The sequence below is a fragment of the Nipponia nippon genome, unplaced genomic scaffold, assembly GCF_047370975.1.
Source record: "Nipponia nippon isolate SJK-2023a ecotype South Korea unplaced genomic scaffold, ASM4737097v1 scaffold_32, whole genome shotgun sequence".
In the NCBI taxonomy this organism is placed as follows: domain Eukaryota; kingdom Metazoa; phylum Chordata; class Aves; order Pelecaniformes; family Threskiornithidae; genus Nipponia; species Nipponia nippon.
The window spans coordinates 328,704-346,676 of NW_028262350.1; the positions used below are offsets into that span (position 1 = coordinate 328,704).

The following is a 17,973-nucleotide window of genomic DNA, read 5'->3' on the forward strand; positions in this document are numbered from 1 at the left end:
ATTTGGTAAATGACAAGCTAAGTGACAAATAAAATGTAGTAGCTCTTGGTTGCCTGGTTTGATGATACAGGTATGGCAATGGGAGTGTAAAGGATCCCCATCAGCATACTGCATTTTTAGCTTTTGCTGACACAGCTGCTTGTGAGACTGGAGAAGAGAATGAACCTGGACTGTAAGATGTATTGAGGGGTTCGTTTGGGGTATGAAAAAATGCTGTATCCAGCTCCTCCTAATACTGTAATACCATTTGCTATTTAATCCTTCTAATTCCATGGACTAATATGACCAACAGAATTTTTAATTTAGAGTGCTTATTCTTAAATATTATTTCTGGCTTAGTATTATCTAAACAGAGGAAGAGCTGTGACCACATTTTCTCAAAGCCACAAAATATTGTGGTTGTGCATGCAAAAGAAAAACAGCAGTTGATTCTGGTGACCTGCCGATTCTGCTACTCTATATTGTGAAAACCTTAGCTAATCGGGATATAAATTTAGTGAGTACTTACTCTAAGTGTAAGTCTGTAAGATGCAATGAGAAATGATGTCATGAGTTCATGCTAAACTAGGTCTACTACTAAAAGGGCTTCCTTTCCATTCTCCCACCTGTGCAGGTCAAAAGCTCTAGCAGTCCTCTGAGGCTTCTAGGTGAGCTCTGAGAATATGAAATTAGTCCTTGAGACATCCAATGGCTAGTAACTCAGAGTCTTAATGCAAGACATCAGTTCTTTCTCTGCTCCATGGTTCTTCGGAACAAATTTGTAGAGGCCCTATATATGCCCTATGCAGAGACTTAATTCAGTCCGAGTAGCAGCACAGCAATTTCTGGCACAGTTTGCCATATGAAGGCTAGAGGTAAACATCATTAGCGAACTGTCGCTGTCATCCTCACCTTTGGCACTGTTCAGGCTCGGTCCACTTGGCTCCTTCAGCGTAATTAGGTTTAATTAGGTTATACCTCAGCACTGATGGCACAGCTCCATTCAGTTCTCTTCTCAGTGCAAGCTGATGTGGGGATAGTCCCTAAACCTCCTTCTTAATTCATAGGAACTTGGAAGTTTTGAGCTGTCCACTGGCACCATGGGAGTTTGATTCTGAGGAAAATGCAATTGTAAAGATTGATTGTTCTTCCAGCCTTAGATGGGACTCAAAATGGATACCTGGAGAGATGCTTTTTTTAAAACAAATAAACAAGAAAAGAAAAAGAAAATACCCTACACTTTTCTTTAGTAGGATTTTACCAGGATCTTTCTCCTCTACCCTAGTCTCACCAAATGCTGTAAGACTGTTATTTACTTACCTTTTTTTTTTTTAACCTAAATCTGAAATAGCAAGCTGAGCCCTTTACAATCCCCTTTTTCCCTTCCACCTGCATTGGCTAACTAGTACACTTAATGCCACAGGTAAAAGATGAAAAATAAGTCGTTATTCTTGACTGGTGATAGTCGAAGTCTGATGTCACTCTGTCATCAGCAGTGGAGGTGGTTCTGATTTACTTCAGTGTGAATAGAAGATCAAACCCATAACTTAAGTCTGCAGGTTGCAAGTGTTATCATTGCTTAATTCACTGGAGTTGCACACTGAGTAAGTACGACTTCCGTGGGAATGCCTGCAAGATCTTACTCAGACATGTGGCACTGTTGTCACTGTGCTAGGATAGTTAGGGTAGGTAAGTTAGGTTTGGGTAGAGGAGCTCAGTGCAGGCTGCATTATCTGTCTACAGAAGGAATGAATTCTTAATCAGTTAGCCTCCCGTTTGCTCTGTGCTTCACTGTCATAGCTACACTTCCAGAAGTACCTCCATTTGCTGGTTGAAACACAGTTGTGTATTCTTGCAAGCATGATACATTAGCATGAATCATTATTAACCCTGATAGCTGGTGAAACAACTTCTTACTTTTACATATTACTATCACAGAGCACAAAGAAACTACCTCTTCTTGTTTTTCCTGTCTTGGAAAAATGTTGCTAGGTGATAGTTATGTTTTTCTGTTCATAAACTTCTAGGAGAAAAAAAAAAAAGATCAAACAAATGTACATATTATGTTATCAGCGTAGTGCTCAATATTGTAGAGGAGGAAAAGATAAGTCACATTCAGACTCAAGCAGTTCTCCAAATAGTAGCAGGAGGTGTTTACAGCCTTCTTGTTGTCTTGCTCAAAGCCTAGATAAATACGTTTGGATTAGTGGCGTGTTGGAGGGATTATAATGTTATCATGTTCCAAAACAAATAACACTTTGAGGTTGGTTGATTCCTTTTTACATTTAATGTCTACTTTGTATTTTCCCCTTCTGATGTTGCAAAAGGTGTTGTATGTGAAGGAGTTTACTAATGCACATAGTAAGAGAGGAAGGATATGTAAATGCAGAAGTTTCCTTTCTGTGCTGGGAGCTGGAACATAACAGCCATCTAAAGAAACTAAATAAACAGAAGTCAGATTTAAGACAATTGTGTTTTAGCCCAAATGGAAATTTTTTTTGTAGTCATGTAAAAGTAGGATGCTTCGAAGAGGGGCCCAAGCTTTGTTTAGGAGCCCTGGGAATAAGCCTAAATACTAGCTCGTTGTGCTTTGATGTCATTATGCAAAGCCTCTAGAAAGATGCCAGATGATACTCAAGCAATTAATAAATGCAAAGTAAATACCAATACTATATTTTCTGTTTAATATTTATGCATGCATGCATGCATACATACATGCATGCAGACAAACATACCCCAAAATCTGTTTGTGGAATCTAATAAGTGAATGGAATCTCCTGAAAGTCAGGAAAGGCTAAAGTTAAGGTCATCCGTGGATGCTTACTGGTGTTTGTAGCGTGTGTACTCTTAGTTGCTGCCTTGGAATGTAAGTATCTCTCAGTAAGTGAGTAAGTCATATTAAAAGGACTTTCATTGGCTTGAAATATACATATAAAGCTCTTTGAACTGGGTATTATTGTATTAATATATTTGAAAATATTGGATAAAAGTGAAGAAATTCAAGATCGCATTTATTGAGCATCCTCCAAGAAGAACCTAATATTGTTGCAGGAAAAAATTTCATGATATATTTCTGTAAGATGAATGTGTTACCTTGTAAATATGGAATATTATGTATACAATAGAAGGAAGGTTGTGGTTTATTATATGTCCTGATCAAAGACTCTTTGCTGTTCTTTTGTTCTAGTTAGAAGCTGCTTTTGTTGTTGCTGTTTTGATGGCTTACCTACTTTAATAAGAGGATGTTCCACCAGAACAAGCTGTCAGTGTGTCTGGTGAACCCAGAAGCTCATTCTTTTATCTTCAACAACACAGAGACAACTTTTTTTTTCGCCTGAGACATATAGAGCGAGGAAAATATATGGATAATGTTTCTGTTTGAATTTTTTGCATCAGTTAATTTTGGGTTTGAGTGGCTTTCCTTCTCATGACAATTTATTCAACTCGCAGGAGAATTTGACAGTCAACTAGCCCAGGAGCTAAAGACAACAGCCTTTGTAGTCGTCTGAGGTTGTTGTCAGCAAGACTGACTTTTTCTGAGCAACGTGAAGGGTAGCAACTCTTTCTGATAGGTTTGGCTTTAATAGTACTGGGAAATGGAGGCAGAGTTTGCTAAATGCTGTGTCTTTCTCAGTTTAGTGTGATAGTAATTTGGTCAAATCATTTGACAAAATAGGCGAGTCATGCTAGCAGTGTTGAAATTGTGTTGTCCTCGTAATAACCTGAATGAATGAAAGCAAACACAATGGTAGGCTTTATATGGATGTTGATTTCTGTTGTTAGGAAATGTATTGACAAAATAGTTTTTCATCATTCTAAGTTTTTATCTTGTTTGTTTTTTTTTTTTCACTTTCTTACTGTTTCTCTGTAATGTTTTCCTGTTGACCAAATTGGAGTGTTGATTTGTTTATATCTCTTGTTCTTTTGCTTTACAGTTTTTGGGATACGGAAAGTGGAACAGGATCACCATGTTTCGAAACAGTCTCAAGATGCTTCTTACAGGAGGGAAGTCAAACCGCAAAAACAGGTCCAGTGGTAAGTAAATGTAAGCTCCTCATGCATGTGTTTCATTTACAGTTTTTGGAAGTATTCCTTTTATGTGTGTTTTGGTCTTACTGGGTCTTTCTTCCTTTTAATGAATAGATGTACTCGGTTGATGATCTTGTAGACTCAAAACATCATCATAGGTCATTTTAATATTGTGCTGTAACTTAATATTTAAAAATGTATGTATGTATATTTAAAAATGTACGTAAACCACAATCTATGTTTATTGGGGAGATAAGATGTAGGGAAAAACAAATAGTAGTTATACATAATCCTGTAGTAAACTAACATCGAGGTTTGTTTCAAATACGGAAATAAGAAAATAAAAATCGTTTCCTGGAAGATGACTGTGACAACTTGTGGCAGCGAAATCTTCATTACAGACAATACTTGTGATAGCAATAGCAATTATTATTATTTTTTTTTAATAGGATGAGGAACGGGAAGAGGTATAATTAAGGAGAAATTGCCCAAATTTAGTCACCATTTCTGTTAGTCTCCTTTTTCCACCATGTCAGGAAAGGAGTTTACCATTAGCACTGGTTCATATGGCTTGGCCTGTTTGATCCATGAAGGAGGTTAGGAGAGATTGTAATTGTGAAGCAAAACATTACAAAAATATCGATATGCTTTAAAAACATTTTTATTTAGCTTTTGTATTTATTTCAAAAAATGGAGTGCTGGCAGTGTAAGAGCTTTTAATTAGATATTTCATTTTTCTTTTTAAAGCCATCTGGCAGTGCATTTTGAATATTTTGGGATACAGTGTTTATTTGTGCTTGTGTGTCTGTGTAAATAGTGCATGTGTGTATTCCATGGGAAACCACAAGTGAAGATGCAGAGATACAGTGTGATAAATGCAATGGAAAAAACGGGCTGTTTTCCCTTGGTTAAAACAAGTTAATATATATTTCTCACAGTGCCAGAATTTCTGCCCCCACTTTCAATATCTCACAACCCCAAGTTTTATTTGGGGAAGGGGAATGTTGTTTCTCAGTGGTATGGCTTCGCTGTGTCCTGAAGTTGCCTTGTAGCAGTGCTGACTTTGTTTCGGTCCTTGGACATCAGTAATCTGTTCTGATTAGATTGACTCATCTCTTCTGATGAGAGTCCTGGTTTGTGTTGGTTGATCCTGAAGGTATTTGTCGTGAAAAGCTTAAGCAGTGCATCGTGGTGTTGACTTCCCTGCTTTAGTTACTGTAATTAGTGTGTATCTCATATAGTGGGAAGAATGTCTATTTTGCAAAGACGCCCTTAGTAATTCGAGCCTGAGGTCATGGTTGTCATTCACTGCTTTTATGAAGGAGATTTTCTTTCTTACGAACTCCTTAGTCTTTTGTTGCAGGAGTGGTTAATCTGAGGAAGGTACCTGCCTAAAAAGACACGTAGGTTTTGGTAAGGCACGCGAGCAGATGGCTCTGTCCTCTTGTGATTTTGTATCTCTGTGAAGTATCACATTTACAATTTAAAGCCCAGGAAAGTAGAAGTCCTCTGATGATACAACCTTCTGAAACATAGACAAATAATCTTAAATTGTGGTTTCTGTACAAAGCCGTATCTTTGTCAGATGTTCTGTTATCAGTCCCTAGTATTCCTTTTGGCTTATCTCCCAAAGCAATATTAAGGATCTTGTATATGCAGAGCTTTGCAAATACATGTTTCTTATTTTGTGAATGAAAAATGTCAGTTCTGGACTAACAAGATTTGATAGGACTGTACTTCTGTCTTTGAGCAGAACAGAAAAAGAGATAGGTCATCTTTAAGAATAATATGACAGTATTTAATAGCTGAGGTTTTCTCTAATGCCTAATGACTATACTGTATGTTTAATATAATTTATTGCAATTATGCCTTTGAAATAAGTTGCTTTATTGAGAAGTTCTGTTTGGCATTCTTCAGGGGAGGACAGGGAATAAAAAAAGGAGATGATAAGGTTTGTTATATCAACAGTGTCTAGATGGAAAACATCCCTCCACTGGAAAATAATTTTTCAGATACGTGTTAGTCTGTCAAACTATAATATGACACTAGATGAATTCATTGCTGCCTAGACTTTTCAATAAATATATTTAATTCTGTATTTCTTTGCAACATAGTAAGGAAAAAATCAATAAATCTTCCATGTATGTTTCTGTGTAGCATATAGTATTACAAGCCTGAAATTTACTTTATTTATTTGCTTTGTAATTCTGGCAAACTACAAATTTGATGCTTTAAAAGCTGATAAAAAAGGAGAGTACTTATCTAATAATATACAAAAGGAATTTGTTACCCTGTCCCTGACAGGGACAGAGCAGTCTTGCGGTGGTCTGAACAACCCGACTTGATACTCATCATCTTACTTGTTTGCTTTGCTTACCCTAAACCTCCACGCTGCCTTTCTCTTCATCCTTCCTTCCTTCCCGGTTTCTTGGTATGGGAAGGAAAAGATCTTGAGGAATCCTCCCACCCCCTTGAATAAACATAACATGTTTAACAGCTAGGTCCAAGTGTTTCATTCTCTAGAACATTTTTGCATGGTGAGTGCATACTTTCAGGTCATCTACGTGACTGTTGCCTTCACTGTTAGGATTTTGTGAGGGCTGTTTTTGTGGAGGCATAGGTGGGATACGGGGGGTTTGGGATTTTTTTTTTTTAGCCAAGTGCTTTAAAAAGATTAGGTATTTATTGAATTTTTAAAATTCTATTTATCATTAACAATATTTAGATTGCTAAATAGATGTTGGAAATGATGGTTTTGGTGCTCTGATTTGCCTTGTGGCCTCAGAAGCTGTTTCATCACGGGAGAGTGTGATCTGGAGGGTAGAGCCAGGGGAGAGGGAGCATGAGCTGCTTCAACAGCAGAGGCAGATGTCTCCGGAACAACCTGTTTCCACACGGAAACTCTAACACAGAGCTACACCCATCTCTGGGAACTGGGAACAAACTCAGAAGCATAAGTTCTGTGTTGTGAAAGTAATCTACTAGAAGTTTCAGGTCTGCTGTTGATTCACCTTCCATGTAATGATTTTAAATTATGTAGGTAGGTGGCAGCCCACTCGGGTGTCTCTGGAGCGTGTGGGTTTGGATGAAATTGCAGTGTGTGTATCAATTTTCTACAGTCTAGTCATTTTGCATTTCAGTGCGGGAGTAAACCTTTGAACAGGGTTAAAGGTATTGTGTTTTTTTTCTTGGTGAATCCAAGTGAGCACACTGGTCTTTGAAATGACTGTTCTTTGCAGTTTGTTTCATTTGCAGTAACATAGTTAGCAAACAGGGTCAGTGAAGTCAAGCTAACAATCCCTAGATGTTGTGATGTGGTTTTGATAATTCTCCATGATTAAAAGAACACTGGTAGTGCTAACAGTAAAATGCCTTCTTATTATTCCTCCTTCAGAAACTGCTGAGCAACTTCTCTGAAGAACTGTGGTTAAAATTTGACTCAGCTGGGGTGTTTTTTTTTTCTTTGGCTCTCTTTCTGATATTGTGGTTCAGGAACACACAAAATATTTACAAAAGAAGAATACCAATTATGTGCATATGAATGTACAGTTACATGCAGTAATGCCAATTAAAATAAATGAATTTCTACTGCAGCATCTGATTGTGTAATCTCCTGTGGTTAATTCTGTGTGTGTGTACTTTCAAAACTCTACTGATAGGATTTCATAGCAGCGTACTTTATGCAGTACAACTCTGTGCATGTGTATTTGTGCACATATTTAATCTCTTGTCTTAACAAAAATTCTCTTGTGACTCAAGGGCACTCAAGATATTTTACAGTAATGGCTTGAGGACACATTATGACTGCAATAGTATTTTGATCAGGCTGTATCTTCCTCTGTCATAAATGGATATTCCGCAAAGCTACCAGACAACAGTGTCTTTAAAGCTGAAATGTGATCTGAGTACAGTTAAATATTACCTTTATTTTTCTATTCTAAATTAATTTACAGAGGTATGCAGACATGTAAGTTTTGTGACTCATAAGTTTGTATCCAGGGCTAAATTTACCTAAATATGTTTGTTTTAAAGCATAAAAGAACTGTGCTTTGCTCTATTGGTTTATTCCTTCTGACTGAAGATCCAGCATGATGATTGTGGCCAGAAGCCCTATGGCTAGGGCAAGCACTTGCATTAAAACCTGCAGGTAGGCACTCCTGCCTGCTGCTTGTCAGAAATTTTTTTGAGGCTTCCTTCCCCCTAATTCAGCTCTTCCAGGGCAATTCTGTTCTGTTCTCTGAATCCAGAGACTATAAGGTACTCTACTGTTGATACCTGTTTTATCGAGGACCTGTCTCATATTCATCTGCAGTTTGCTTGCTTATGCTAAACATCCAGTGACCTGGGTATTCATTTAATTAGTTTACATCAAATCAACCTGCTCATATATTCATTCCAGTATCGTGTTAGTGAAATAAGCCTGTGTAATGGATCCAATCTTTCCTATTATCCTTGTTTCTTTTCCAAGCAGATGGACTATTTCCTTCTTACGTTATTGCATTAAATTAATACTACTGTAAGAATTCAGATTCCCTTTAGAACCTAGTAAAATTCAGCTGCAAAACTGCACGTTTTATTTGGTTTTATATTTCTCTTCATTTTGTGAGGTGTAAGTCTGGGAATTGGTGCCTTTTATTTCTGGGGGAGGCTGAGGTAGATTCTTAAAAGTACTCCTGTCTTTTTTTTTTTTTTATGTTAAATTTATCTGAGGCATGTAATCCTTTATAAACTAGTCCAAAGGATCTGCTTTTTTCCTTCTGAGTTAGTTAGGAATTGTACTTACTTGTTCTTAACTGATATAATGCACACAGTTTTTATCTTGAGCTTACCAGCTAGGAGCCTGTCTGTCATTCATAATATTTTTGGTATAGGGTTTTTAAAACTTGTTCTTCCTTCCTGGTTCACAGGAGAGCCAATTACTTCTAACTTCCAGTGTATTTATAGGGCCTTTTGGAACCTGCCACTTTATATTTTAATTCCAGGACTAAAAGAGCCCCCGTCAAATGCTCTTCTCTTGATTCTTGCCTTTCTAAGATAAAAGGAATTTCTGTGAAGGTCTCATCACTATTCTGCCAGAACTCCATGCCGTTTCTTATCTATCTGATCTCTTTTGGAAGTCTAAGTACAATTTGTATCCCAAAAGAGTTTTAGAGGGTCACAAGTGCTTTTTGGATTTAATTTCTGAAAGAAATTGCTGAGTGATGAGATCCAGCTGGTGGGTCCTATAGATGTTGGGATAACTTAATTTAAGAAGGTATTAGAAGTGAGATATTAAAAGACCTATCAGACTTACAGAATGTATTGTGGTACTGAATACCGAATGTATCCACATGTTCAAGGTATTCCATCCAATAATAATTCAGACCATTTTCTTCCAAAAAGTTTGCTAGTTTGTTTCATAAATCTGTTTTTAAACAAGTCTCCAGTATGTGGACAAATCTGTAGCCCCTCTGACCATAGTGGAGTCTTGTCCTTGAACTTAAGAATGAACTGACCCTTCCTGAAAGTTATGTTTTTCATTTATGTAATTTAATGTATTTCTTCTTAGGAAGGAAATATATCAGGAACATATGTGTGTACACATGCACACATTTTTCTTCTTAGTCAAGCATATTTATTTGGTCAGAATCTGTCTTGTTCATATACCAAGCTGTCTTCCCAGACAAAAGATGCTTGGACAATAAAGTTTCTGCTTCTCTCCTGCGCAGCTACCTTAGAGAAAATTTTAGCAGCTAGTGCCCATATTATTCTACTATTTATTTCTTTACTTCTGATCCACAAATACCTTTTTTTTTTTTAATGACACCACAGATGTTAACCTAATTTGCTTTATAGCTCATAAATAATTCTCGTTTGACAGGTCTGTTCGGTCCTTTACTGCGTTTATAATTTTTTTTTTTATTAACTGACTCAACTGTTCCACTGGAGTTTATCAACTTGTATTGTTTTACGCTTCTGTGTTGGAGTGTATGGAGGGAGCGGGGGTTAATCCAGCTCTGTCAGCCTAAGCCTTGCCAATATTTTCACAAATTTGAACATCACCAGCTGTAACAACAAGTGTGTTGACTAAGGCTGCCTCCATCCTGTTATGAGTAACAAGCAATGGATATCCTCACCCCACCTCTTGTGTTTCCAGAGTCCTAAAAGTGACTTTATTACCTGAAGCATTATTCAGTGAGTTTTGTTTCCACATCCTTTTTGTGACTTTTTCCACCCTCTTGAGATTTAATTTATTGTTTTATTCTTGATCTTTTTTGCTTTCATCAAATACGGATGTATATGCAAATTTTTTTCTGGAGAGGGATTTTTAGTCCTTTCTCAGTGTTTTCCGCTTGACATGTGATAGTGTTACATGGTATTCTTAAATTATTTGCATATGCAAAGTTTTTCAGGGCAATATTTTAAGCCTTCCTCCTTGCCTCAATCTTCCCCTTCTAACTTCCCATATCGTGGTACCCTTAGAGAACTCATTTTTTCTTTGCCTCTGTTTTCAAACCTTACAATATGCCTTTCCTCCATTTTTTCAACATTTCAGCCCACCAGATTACTACATTTTACTGCATTGGTTCTGGAATCTGGAATGGTTCAACTTCTTGTGCTTTATTCGAGATAAGTATTCTTGAATACTCATAATCTTGTAGTTATCCTTCTCAGTATTCTGAAGTTTTTGGCTTTATTTTTTGTGAGGGAATTGGAAGAATGCAGTGTTTCTTAATGTCTGATTTTTTTTTTTTAAATGATAAAGTAGCATCTCTGTCTTTGAAATGCTGTATTTTGGGTTCTTTATGATGAAGCTTAGGTTTGGGGCTTTCTAAATCCTTTTTTCCCCACTTGTTGTACTGTTCTCTTCAATATGTAACATTGTTTCAATGGCAGGCCGTGTGTATCATGTATATTTACTGCTTTGCTACAGGTGCCATTCTTTAGTTCCTCCTTTTTCATTAAAGTAGCCTGTATCAGAGCTTGAAATGTTCTTTTTTTCCTCCCCCAAAACAAAATGAATGAAAGAATCTTCAGACTCTGTCCCATTTGTTCAAAAAGCTTAAATTGTGAAATAAGGTGCATGTGTTTGGGGAGGTGAGAGAAAAATATTTGATGTATTTCTGCTATGCTGATTGCTGTATTTGTTTCAAATAGCTAAAAAAGAGCGGAAGGCATGCCCTGAGGATTGTCTCCTTTACAGCTGCTGGGAGCTAGTTCTTTTTCTTCTGCTGTTTCTGCATTTTTTTTTTTTTTTTTATTTCTATCAGTGCATCTACAACCACTCCTCTTTCCTCAGTCATCCACATCTTATTTTTCAGATGTATTTCTACTTGCTGGTTTTTATCCAAGATTGATCTCTAGGTCAGTGAGCCTATTCTCAAGTTCTTCTGTATCAGCTTTAATCCTTCTCAAACCTTTCCCTTCATTAGTGATTCTACAGATCTGATTGCTGAGATTAATTCACTAAAGTCACTTCTGATAGCAGGGGCTGCTCTGTCCTTCTGCTCTGCTCTGAATGCTGCTTCCATTACGGCAGCCGTCTCCCCTTCTGCTGTCCTCATATGTTGTTCTGAGCTCTTTAACCTCCAGGGAGTTTCTTCTAGGGAAAAGAAAAAGGCTTTTTAAACCAATCCTTTATGTGGGCATCCATTCTGCAAACAAGGGAATTGATTTTTGAAATTAAAGGGGTCAGGGAGTGGTAATATTTGCAGGTTGTGCCATTTCCCCTTCAGAGCTCTGCCCTTAGGCAGTGGTCGACTCCACTGACACTGCACCATTGACCACCTTTTCTCACTCCAAACTTATCTGGAAGCCTTCACTATGCATGCTTGGTTTTGAGCTGTCAGAAACTACAGAAACAATGATTTGCCTTTGTGGATTATATGTAATACTTGCCATTGAGTGTTGTACTGGCAGAAAGCAGTATTTGACCAGAGCTCATGGAATTCAGTAGTCTTCTGTATAAGCTTTGATTTCATGCAGGAATGAGCAAGATGAGAAAGCAAGGGGTGCTGGTGATGGATGTCTGGGGCTGCGAGTATAGCTGTGGAAACTGTTCTTGTTTCTGACTGCAGAAGGAAGCTAGGAGGCTTGGAAGAAAAGAGGTAAACATGATGTTGGGAGTATCTTTCTTCCTCACATTACATGGTGTTTATTTCTGCGGCATATGCCCACAGGTTTAATGGAGCTGCATAATGAATGTTGTAAGGAAATAATTTTAGAAATAATTTTTAGAAATAATTTTAGAAATTTTAGAAATAATTTTAGAAATAATTTTTAAATTTCCTTGTAGATCCCCCCCCCCCCCCCCCCCGGTATTTTTATGAACAGAACCGTTCAGTTGTGCAGCATAGCTGCTTTAATCTTGGTTGACTAACCTCTGAATGCTGCTTAAAGAACACAACTGGCTTTTTACTGTACTGATAACTGCTAATAAACCTTTAAAGAGCTTTGAACAGCCTCTTCACGCAAAGAGTATCAGTGTAGATAGTGTTGTATGAAAGCTGTAATAAGGTTGTTATGAATTGGAGCTCCCCAGCCATTCTCCAGATGCTTTCCACTGGAGCTTGCTTCTGGCATCTCTCTGTCTTCACAGGAGAATGTAGGAAGCTGGAAGGTACGTGCCAAGAAGCATGAGGAAGTCTCTGGGGACTGGGAAAAGGCAAGTGTTACACCCACCTAAGGGAATGAGGGGATCTGGGGAAGTACAGGCTTGACAGCCTCACCTTAGTCTTGGGAAAAATTATGAAGACTTCTTCAAAGCCATTTCTAGCCATGAAAGACAAGAAGGTCATTGGGAAAAGCTGACACAGAAAGATTTATCAAGTTACAAATTGTGCTTGAGCAGCCTGATTGCCTTCAGCGATGAAGTGACTGGCTCTGCATATGGGAATGATATGGTGGACACAGCTTACCTTGACTTTAGCAAGGCTTTCAACACAGTCTAAGACCCTTACGGCCAGCTGGAGGGGATGTGGCTGGATAGACTGCAGCCTGAGAGGAAAGTTGGCTGGATTGTCAGGCTCGAAGGAGAGTGATCAAAAGTTCAACGTCATAACTGGTGGCCAGTTATGAGGAGCATTCTTCAGGGGTTGATACTGATGCCAGTAGTATATAGCATCTTTAGCAATAGGCTGGACAAGGGATGGAGTCAGAATCGTTTTACTGTGTACTATGTGAGTGAACATGTTAATCTTTAAAATGCAATACTGCATAGGTGCTAAGCAAATCAGAAGCATCAATTCTGTTATTAATCTAGCAGGATTTTTTTGGGCTAAGGAAAGAACTATATCAGTACACTATTACAGTCAGACTGTAGTGACACAGGTCTGTAAGGGGAACAGAATAAAATGCGTATGTTCTGCGTCATTTTGGATACTTCTGGGATTTCGTGGTGTTATTCGCATATGCTAGTGGGTATGTAATAGCCTTACTCTCGCTGAACCAGTAGAGGGAGTAGAAGTTTTCTGACAAATCATGTATCAAACGCTGTGCTGAAATGCACCATGCTGATATGCAAAAGAGATAAAGTTACATTTTTTCCATGTCAGATGACCTTGCCTTCTCTTATTCCTCAAATAAAAACGTTTTCTCATACACAATTAAAAAAGAATATGCACACTTGATTCAAAAGAAAATAACGTAACCAATTTGAGGGATTTCTGTTCGGAAAGTAGCATGTCCTTTCCAAAACGTCTGAGGGAACAATAATTGCCATATCTATAATAGTTTTAAAAATACAAACAAGTCAATTAAGAGCAAAGGTTTATATCTGTGAATTCAACTATTTAATCTGTAAAATCAGTAATGTCTAATGACTTATCTTTGGCTTTCTCTATTGGAACAAGCCTAGCCCCAGTTCTTAGGTAAGCAACAAACTTGAATTCCTTAACTTTAAGGACAATTTAAACAAAATGATTAATCTGTAAAAATGGATTTCTGTTTTCTGTACAAGCAAACTAAAAGTAATGTTATTCACAATTCTGGAAGGTTATTAAGTATCGAATGTTTCTAAATAAAGAAATTGTTTTAGAAATATTCAACACTTGCATGTTGCTTTTTTTTTTTTTGTAATTTTACCTTAGTGTGTTGAATATATAATGTCTATTTTCTTGTAATCAGAACTTGACATGGCACAAAAATAAGCAAACATCTTAATGTACAGGAAAAATAATTAAAAGGGAGAAAAGTTCAAGCTAAATATCAGGCTTTGTATTTTTGTTCTTTTTGAATGTTGAAACTGTAATTTCTGTTTGCAGTGAAATTCTGCCTGCAATGATTTCAAATTAATTGATGTCAACCATAGAAAGCCATAGGTAACTTCCTTTACTAATTAGCTTGTGAATTTTCACATCACGTGGCTTGGCACAATTTCAGGAAGATTTTCCAAGCAATAAATGACATCGATAGATGAACTGGGCAGATTTCTTTCTCACTGTATAACGTGCAAGTGCGCAGTACTACAGCAGGAGCCAGTGACTCATGGGGGCAGGTGAGTTGAATTCATCTCTTAGGAATGAATTCAGCTCTTTGGAAAACGTTCTTTCAAGGCGGCTTTTCACAACTTTTAGCACTCAATTTAGCTTTTTGGAGTCTACATTATCAAGAGATTTGTGAAGGGCTTATACTTCGGTGTCTTTTCTCTGATTAACTTGTAGGAATAGGTTCAATGAGACCACAAGAGAATAATCTTTTAACAGCAATATATATATTTTTTTAATGCAGTGTAGCTAAGACAAAGAATATAAAGTAGAAACTTTGAGTGGCAGAGCATGTGGCAGAGATGCTCCAATTCAAATGTTGTGCTATTTATAATTGTTTGGGGAGGGGGGAAGGAAGGTTCTTCTAGGTATCCTTTGAATATTATAAAATAGTGGGGAAGGAAGAAGTCTTAATTGCTGTGTGGGATAGAGGGAGTCTGTATTCCCAGTTCTATTGTAAAATCTCAGAATGCAAAATAAGCCTCTCATAATTTCATTTTGTGTTTAAGCTTCTAAATGTGGTGATAAAAATCAAGATGAGACTGTAACTGGATGGTGGAAGGTATTTTTAGGTTGTTACTTTATTAAATTTCATTTTCAATATGTTTGATTTTTCAACTATCCAGTTATAAAGTAAGCAGCAAAGAACATAGAAAAAGATGGATGAGGTGGGATGATGGTCAGGAGAATCGTAGTTATTGCTCTGAAAGAAGCATTAGGATACCACTGTAAGTCAGAGACAGCTTTGAGTGGAGAGATTAATGTACTCTTTGGCTATAAGGCAAGCTGAAGTTGCGTCCCAAGGTGGTTCTAGCTTGATAGGATCTGAAATGCTAACCTTGAAGAGCTGCTGTTGTGGTAGAAGTTGAAGCAGCTATAGCAAAGGTATGTCAGATGATTGTGAAGAAGTTTCTGGGACTTCACAGTAGTGCTGATTTTATTTATTTATTTAATTAATTTTTTTGGTATTTAATCACAGTTAAGAAACAATCTGCAGTTTTGTAACCTTTCACAAGAAGAAAGGAATCTCATGAAACGTGGTCAGAGACTGCACACTCATTCTGTGCTGCACGTGCAAAACATTATTCAGGTATCAAACACTTCTGCACTGGCTGGAAGCTTTCTGTCTTACAGTGTGGTAGAAGTATTCTGGAACAAAATGAAACGAAGCCTACTTCAGGAATTATTTTTTATTTCTTTGATGAATGAAAGGTCATGTTGCCAGATGCTGCAAGAGGCACCTGGAGTGCAGTGAGTTATCACTCAGGGCCAGGCCAACGCTGCTTGTGTTTGCCCAAACTGTACTGTCACAAAGATGACTGAGCCCCTTCACTTGAACTGCTGCTGGTTTTCTGTGTGGGTACCCAGTTGCTGGATCCCCTGGTGTCCTTTAGCTCTTTGGAGCATGACTAGAGGGCAGACTTTGCCTGTTCTTCTGGTCTGTGGTGGGTGTATTTTGCAGAGGTTGGTTTGTTTTCAGTGCTGTCTCCAGAGAGCTGAACTCTCTGGCCTTACGTGTCTGTTAACCGGGTCCATTTTCATAACACTCTCCTCAGTATTATGAATCCTTATAAGTCTAAGCATGCCTTTACTTACATTTCCATCAAAGATGTAGGATTTTTCCATAGCAGAATTTTTTTCAGTACCTAAAGATAAATATTATTTATATTCAGTGTGACTTATCCCTGGAAGTGTTGATACAGATTCCTGCATTTGTTTATTGCGCTGACAGATGTTGAAACCATATCGCTCCATCCTAGAATTATATTCCAGGTATGATTCATATTTTTATTTTTGAGGGATTTTTGTGTACTTGGTATTGGCCAGCTCATACAAAACCTACTGATCTATAGTGAATTGTTCTAGTGCGTGATGTATACAAATACGATCAAACACAATTCAGTGAAGGTTAAAATTGGCTCCCTTCTGCATCCTCTTCCCAGCCTCCAGGGTTTTTCTGTGGCTTTGCAAGGGTGCCTTTTTTAATGCGGCTTTTGCAGCTCCCGGTTCAGCACCATGTATGTAAAGTTACTGGTTTTGCTAAGACGTATGTTTAACTTCATTCATATAAGCATCTCTTTGATGCATGAAGTACCTGTACTAAGTGTTGGCGAATCAATGTCTGTAACATCATTATTACATTCTCTTTACTGGAGTTGCACTTGCTCACTCTTTTTTCCTTAAGGAAGTGTAAATGTCTAGTATTTACTAATATTTTGAATGGAAAAATTATCATTTCTTTATAAGAGGATTGATTTTTAAGCTGTCATCTCTTTAGAATGTTCTCCTCTTCAGACTGTTTCTGTTGCATGCACAGAAACTTTACTCTCTCAACATGCGTATGAGGACTTTTTTAATATTGGATATATTTTTAGATCACTCATGGATAATTTTTGCTAAAGCTTCCATTTTTAAATGACCTATTTGAGGGAATTGTGGAACTTTTTGCTGCAAGGTCTTTCTGATGTGGAAGGATTTATTTTTCCTTTTATATCATTGTTTTCTTTTTGAGGATGTGGTGGGTGTAGAAGCTGACCCATAACTCTCTTAGCATACAAACCCCCCCTAAAATCTAAGCAAGTTTAGGGAGATGATTTTACAAAAATCTTTGACAAGGTGTCCAGATCTTAGCAGAAGGTGTTTTGGGTCATTTAAGCAGGTTTGAAAATCAGCATCTTCTCTTAGGTGAATTATGATAAAGTGGTGCATGAGACCATTTGTTTTACTTCAGAATGGTTATCAACCACCAACTCTCCTTTGAGACCTCTGTTACTAATTACTGATAGACAAAAAATAATCTGATGAACTGGACCTCTGGTCCATTCTTAGAGTAAGAAATGAAGATCACAGATTATCTCATGATTCCAATATACTGATTTAAAAAGAGGCATTTAATTTATATTTGCATTTTCTTTTGTTACAATTTCAAGTGAAGTATTAATACATGAATTTATTTTTATACTGAATACAAATTAGTCTGCTTTTAACTTATATTAAAACATTTTCTTTCACTGATACCACAAGAATTAATAGTGCATTTAAATGATTTGTCACATTGTTCTTGTCTGATTTAAACAATTGAGTCATCTACTTACAGTTTTTTTTTTAAAGTATTCCTTGAAGTTGTTCACAGTGATATATCTTACTCTGATCACTGAGTTCCCAACACTGTTTTATTAAAAGGAATAAAAAGCTATGGAAAGCATTATTGGTGGTGTTTCTGCATTTTTTTTTTTTTTTTTTAGACATTCAAGTTAAAAAATGTGTCTATATTTTTAATTAGCATGTTACATGAACAAAACTTGTTTGAAAGTTTACAACAATGCTATGTTATTAAATACAGAAATCTAGAAAAACTTCAGGAGATCAAAGTTCTAAAATGTAAGAAAAATTTGAATTCTAGTTGTCTACTGCCTTTTAGTGTTGTCTGCTGATCCACGTGGCTGATAAATGGTCCTTAGCTAGGAAACGTTGCCCTGAAAGCTGGCCTGCAAGATAAAAG

At 37.1% G+C, this 17,973-nt stretch overlaps 1 protein-coding gene across 8 annotated transcripts in view; it reads left to right on the plus strand.

Moving 5' to 3' along the window:
- Window positions 1–17,973, plus strand: part of TANC2 (tetratricopeptide repeat, ankyrin repeat and coiled-coil containing 2) — a 252,476-nt gene that overhangs the window by 36,311 nt on the left and 198,192 nt on the right. For all 8 annotated transcript variants that reach the window (XM_087770084.1, XM_087770086.1, XM_087770087.1 and 5 more), the window contains one exon: window positions 3,915–4,014. In XM_087770084.1, the coding sequence (XP_087626210.1) occupies window positions 3,948–4,014 (67 nt within the window). In that variant the 5' untranslated portion in view covers window positions 3,915–3,947. The remainder of the gene's footprint in view (window positions 1–3,914; window positions 4,015–17,973) is intronic.